A 6,656-nucleotide genomic window follows, 5' to 3' on the forward strand; every position below is an offset into this window, starting at 1 on the left:
CCTCCGGGTTCAACTGTCCCCCTCTTACAATGCTGTGATTGCTAGTATCACTCAGCCCTCTGTGAGTAGTAAACAGCCATCAGTGTGCTAATGACCCATTGTTAGACTGATGGTCCTTCTTGAGCATGTGATCAGCTGGTTTTGGTTGTCAGCAGCAAAACTGGTTGATCCACTCTGAGAAGGTGCTATTTAAGAGACTGAGCTGAATACAGCACCTCAGACTGAGGAAGTCTCTCAGATGAGAGACGAAACCTTTCTACATTTTTTTGCTTTGTTTTGTTTTTTGTGTTTTTGAATGTCCAGAGGACCAGATTGAACTTTTTTTGGAGCTATAAGAATTATTAGTAGGAAGTGCTTTGGTCACCCAACAAATATATTATTTCATCATTTATTCATTCAAACTATTAATTGAAATTATTAAAATGTTATGATTTGATTGAATATAGTATCTTACAAGTCATGTATAAAGCTCATAAAAAATATTACCCCCAAATATTCAATTAAAATTTGTTTAAAAAGAGTCATAACCTTAAGGGAATGGAAATGTTTGTAAAATCTCCATTTAGAACTAGGGCATTAACAGAGTACTCGAGTAATCTACACATCAATTGTTAGAACATCTATCGAGGTTAAAAATGTAAGGTCGAGTGTCCGTAGTGACGTCATATTATATGACCACCGTATGACCGTAGGGGGCGGTGTTGCACTGTTGCAGGTCACAGAGTATCAGAGTATGGTGTAACACCGGGTGCAATCCACCGAACCAGAACCAGCTTCCTCTTGTTTCACAAACAAAAAGCAAAAAGTATTCATCTTTAAACCTATAAAAATAATCTATAAACATATTATTCTCTAAAACTAAACTTAATGCGCACCACAGCTGGCGGTGGTGCGGGGTGGTCGACACCCCCCCCCCCCCCCCGTTAATTTTCGTTTTTGACGTGCTGCATGTTTCTTCACGTTTGCAGTTTAATAATAATAACTATTAGTTTAGTTTTTCCTGTGACTTATTTGCAGTATGATAAATGGTAGGAGCATAATATACGCTCCTAATGTTTTGTTGGTCTTTTTTTCGTAAATAATTACCTTTTTTTGCGGTTTTATTTATTTTTGTATCTTGAGATCTATGATGTCATCAAATACTCGAGTTCTACTCGGGTTTTATTATGTTAATGTCGAGTTTAAAATTTATATACTCGTTCAACCCCTATTTAGAACTAGTCTGAACAATTAAATTGCCTTGATATCACCATAAACATTTCTAAAACAATTTATATGTTTAAAAAGATGATTAAGTTAAAATTGTTGGGAAGGTATAGTGCCAGGTGAAGGATACATGAAGTTTTTTTTGTTTTCAGTTTGGAGATTGTTCAAGTGAAGGTTGTTGTTTGTTTGTAGTTATTTTGTATTTTTTAAATAAAAGGGCAGATCATTTATTTTTCTTCTTTCTGCACCCTTTTCTATCAATGTTTTCTTTCTTATGGATGAATTTGTTTTATTTTAAATTAATGAATAAATTAATTTAATAAAAAAAAACAACTACCCATGCAGCGCTGGGGGTGTTGTTTCAGGGACACGTTGGCTCAAACTTTTATTGTGCTTCATCTTCTGACTCAGCATATTCTATCAAGTGGAAACTCTTCAGATGGAACAAGTTAGATGTGTTCCCACCGCTAGTTGGAACGACTCTCCGTCACACTTTGCAGTACACTGAAACATGCAGTTTATCGGATCTTAGATAGCCGAACCACTTCCACACCGCCAAATTAATCTTTCCTTTCTTATCAGTTATGTCATCTGCTTTCTCTTCGCTTGTTCAGTCACATTCTGACGGTCATGGGCACTCACTTTGAAGCAAAAACTTAACGCGCATTGGAGATAAGCCTAGCTTAGCCTGCTACCGCTGACTCCTTCTGGACTGGACTTCTAGAGATATAACCGTTTACATTCATTCTGACTGAAAAAATTGAACACTACCATTTTCAGCCACTAGATGGCACTCGAGTAGTATCACATGCTGTTGTGTCATGTAATAGGTAAACGTGGCTATTAATGACACAATTGGCTTGCCATTGCCTGCCATCTTCGTTCTGCTCGCCTGGAGCAACCGTCACCAAAAAAAAAAAAGGTTGAATGAAAAAAAATCTGCTTTATTTCGCTGCACCGCCAAGGCGAAATGCAGCTAATTTGATCACTGAAGTGCATTTATTAAGGAAAAGTTCAACTGAGACACACCTTTACTATAATTTCAAGCAAACAAATAATTGTTTAAAGTGTTAGTCTTGTTAAATTCTTGTTAAAGTCCTCCAGTGCATGCTCCTGCAGCCACCATTTGGCAGCCAATTGATTTTTGACACAACACTGACCACATTACCAGGTTGTCAGTGGTGACGCATAACAAATGCAACACATAACAAATGTGACGTGTCAACGGTGAGTGACACATAATATAGGCGACGCATATGGCCAAGCGATATATTTATGGATTTTTCCACTTTACTAGACACACATTAATTTATAGACAATCCAGAATTCACCAGCCAAACAGCAAAAAACAGTTGTCATCATGAATCCAATTTGTTTCTGTCGAGGTAAGAGGGTCCTCTATACCCTGACTCCTGTCGGGAGAAGTTGATCAATTTTGTTGAGAGACCTGTAGTGAACTAGGCCTGAAGGTCAAAACCTTGACCTTAAGACCTTATGGGACAGAAACTGTCATTTCATTGATTTGAATCCAGAAATACAGGTTGACCCATCCTGAGACTCTCTTTCTTAAATTAATCAAGTGAAAGAAGACTACTCTCGATTATCATTACTATTTTACAAATGTTTGATAATCAAATTGTGTTAGTTCAAACAATGTTTACATGTTGAAGTGAACTACTCATTTTTAAATCAACTGTGAAACAGTAATAACGATTTTTAATCCTCATTCAAAGTGAAATCAAGTTGGAATATGTTACAGAGTAATGATTCAATTTCTTGATGGTCTGTTTGAAGTGAGCAAGTGTGTAAGTTGGTCAAAGTTCAAGTTTCGGTCAACTGCAAGTTTACTGAAAAAGAAATGTCATGTTTAACTTTTACAGCAAGATACTGGAGAAGTGACTCCACGAAGTCTGATTTCTTCATAACAATCTTCTGTCTGTTCTTAAACAATCTTGATCTTTTTCTTTGACTTTTCATAACACCTTACATCACAAAACACACCTCTGTTTTGGTCAATCGACCAATCAGAAAGTTCTCAAATGAACCGGAAGTGAGCTTCTTTAAATGTTGGCACTTCCTAGTTCAAGTAAGTTTTGAGTCGAGTCCTAGTTAACAGCAGTTCCAGAGTTCATGGAGGCTGGAATTCAGGATTCTGATGAAAGAAAAATCAACCTGACAGAAAGAAGATAAGGGAAATATGAAAAGTCTGTCCTGGATGACCTCACGACTTCCGAGGTTTAGCTGTTCTTACGGAGACGCTGAAAAATGGCTCGAAGTGGAACTTTACACCGGAACTGACATATCTTCAGAAAGGTAAAATCAATCAACCTTTATTTATCAATCAACCTTTATTTATACAGGTAAATCTGGTTAAACAGACAAATTCCCTCACACTTCTCTCTCAAGATAACTTCATCTTTCCATCTTTAAAACTCTTCTATCAAGTAGAAATTAATCCAGATATTTTTAGAAATGTCTAAAGCAAAGTTTTTCAACCACAGCCGTGTGGTAATGTCTGTTGTATTACTGGAAGTGAGAACAATCGCCGTGTTGTTTACTTCCTGTAAAACTTGCTAATAAATAAGCTGTCGTTATTTTCAATTTTTGCCAATTAATGTAAATGTGTGATGTGTTAAACTTGATTCTGTTAATAAATGACCCACTGTCGTTGGTGAGTCAAAGATAATTAACGTTTCCGTCCACATTTTATTAAATTCAGATGCACGTCATTATACAGTCCAGAAAAATGAAAGAATCCGTTTAATTTTTTGAATATATCAGCATATGTTCATACTACATTCTGGTGGCCCGTCCGTACGTTTGTACTACAGACCAGCTGATCCTTCGAATTAGGAAGGTATGCAGGAAAGAAAAAAAGAGGCTCTTTAAGGGTTCACAAGACGAAAGAGTGCAAGCGGGGGGGGGGGGGGGAGGGGGAGGCCAGAAAAACACGCCCGACTTCACGGGAGTAGAGAGAGAGGGAAAAAAAAAAAAAAAAAACAGCCTGACCAAGAAAGCTCATCAGAGACTCTACTTCCTACTTCTACTTCTGTCTACTTCGTTAAGACATTTGGACTGATGAAACTTATAGGGCGGTGCGTCGTTTACAGCGGAAAATACGGTATATAAATACTAAAAATAAACTACTACTTACTACTTGTACTACTATTCCTACTTCACAGTTTTTCACTTATCACAGGGCTTCAGGGTACGGATCTCCCGCATAAAATGAGGGACTACTGTACTCTCGTTTGGATGAAATATGAGCAACAAGGCCAGTGACGGTCTATCAGATTGAACAAATATATTATTAGCATCAGAACATAAATGCATATTACTTGAAATATTTGTCTACAATTTGTTTGTTTTTTCCAAAAAATAGTCAGAGACATTGATGATGATAAATTTGTGATATGTTGTGCAGCCCTATGATTGTTTTTCCCTTACCATGTGGCAGTGTGATATTGGCTCCGCTGACAATAGCCTGGGCCAGCTCATGGTCATTGCACTCCAGGGCTATGGCAGCAGCTTTCAAGGCATCCCAGATCTCTTTACGGCCCTCGAAAGCTGGCACTGTGTCCCAGAACTCATCTCGTTTGCTGCGTAATTGGCCCTCCGTCATCGGGTACTCACTTTTCCACTTGGGTCGATCTTTTTTCAGTGGCTCGTTACGTCCTGTGGTGAACACAGCCAAAATTAGTGTCATGTTCTTAACACATAAACAGGTATTTTTAGAGAATTGTTTGTCAACGTCAGGAAAAGGTACAAAATGGGGGGTTCAAACAAAATAATTCCTGAAAAAAATGAACAGCCACCCAGTAAACATTAGTGTATTCTGACCAGTTTCCATTTGACTACATTTACATACAGCGTCTGTCAACAAATAACTCTTGATACTCCTGATACTTGTACTCCTGATATATACGACTTTCTAAAACCCCAGAAAAACACTAAAAATTATGTTAGAATTGAAAATGCAAACAACACAAAAAAAATTATTATTATTTTTTTTATTTAACCTTTATTTCACCAGGAAAATCCCGTTGAGATTAAAAATCTCTTTTGCAAGAGAATCCTGGCCAAGAATGGCAGCAGCACACAGAGGTTACAGAACATTCACAGCAAAAACAGAAAAAGTTAACTCCGTCATAAACTAATTAATTCAAAAATTCCTCAGTTAAAACATTTAGAGTTGTTTCCTTCTCCAAATCAGTAAGAACAGCCTTAAAAACATTTAGTGACAATAGCTCCTTTAGGTTTATGTATTTCTGCAACTGGTTCCAAGAAGATGAAGCAGAAAACTGAAAAGATTTCTTTCCAAGTTCAGTTCGGACTTTAAGCACTGAAAGTAAAAAATAAGTTCTAACAACGGAGAAAGTATCCTCCGGTGGACTTTCTCTTTATAAAGGCCAACAAAAACGACGAAAGAAGTCCTAGTATGGCCTTATAAATAAAAATATGCCAATGGCAGAGTCTACGAGTGGCCAAGGACGTCCATCCAACCCGGTTGTTTAAAGTGCAATGATGTGTAAAACCTTTTAAACCTGTTATAAATCTTAAAACTCTGTGATAAACAGTATCCAGTGAATAAAGACATTTAAGAGGAGCATGCATGTATAAAATATCACCATAGTCCAGTACAGACAAAAAAGTAGCATCAACCAGTCGCTTTCTATCCTCAAAAGATCGACAGGATCTGATCCTGAAATAAAATTCCAATTTTAATCTTAGTTTCTTCACCAGCTGTTGAATGTGGGAAGCAAAAGACAAATAATCATCTATTAAAAATCTTAAATATTTATACTGTGATACTTTTTCGATTTTCAGACCTTCAGCTGTAGTAATGACTGGAAGATCCTTACTTTCAAATCTTCCAATTGAAAACAGCATCAACTTCGATTTATCTGCATTTAAAACAAGCTTAAGGTGATAAAGATTTGTCTGTAAAACATTAAAAGCACCATTTCTGCTTGAAATGAATAAAATAGAATATAACTACGTATTTTTCGGCCTATAGGTCTCTTTTTTGGCATAATTTGCATGCCCAGCGAATAGGGATGCGCGATATTGGATTTTTGGCCAATATACCGATATGTTAAACCTTATTTGGCAGATAACCGATAACAATACCGATATTTTTCCCCCTAGACTTAATTACAGAGACTACATACTTTATCTGCTGTGGAATTAAAATACTACATTATTCTACAAGGTCTTTGTCAATTTGGCCTGCTACCAAATTCAGATGCCTAAAAGGGGTCTAAAAATTATGTAACACTATATAAACATTTATAAACATATATATAAACATATATAAACACATATATATATATATATACACACACATATATATATATATATATATACACATATATATATACACACATATATATATATATATACACATATATATATACACACATATATATATATATATACACATATATATA

At 36.2% G+C, this 6,656-nt stretch overlaps 1 protein-coding gene across 1 annotated transcript in view; it reads right to left on the reverse strand.

The window, feature by feature from the left end:
• The window catches only part of ubtd1b (ubiquitin domain containing 1b), a 57,543-nt gene that overhangs the window by 45,404 nt on the left and 5,483 nt on the right, over positions 1-6,656 (reverse strand). Inside the window, exon 2 of the mRNA XM_037690745.1 lies at positions 4,654-4,881. Within this exon, the coding sequence (XP_037546673.1) occupies positions 4,654-4,881 (228 nt within the window). The remainder of the gene's footprint in view (positions 1-4,653; positions 4,882-6,656) is intronic.

The sequence above is a fragment of the Nematolebias whitei genome, chromosome 17, assembly GCF_014905685.2.
Source record: "Nematolebias whitei isolate Nwh7 chromosome 17, NemWhi1, whole genome shotgun sequence".
NCBI classification, from domain to species: Eukaryota; Metazoa; Chordata; class Actinopteri; order Cyprinodontiformes; family Rivulidae; genus Nematolebias; species Nematolebias whitei.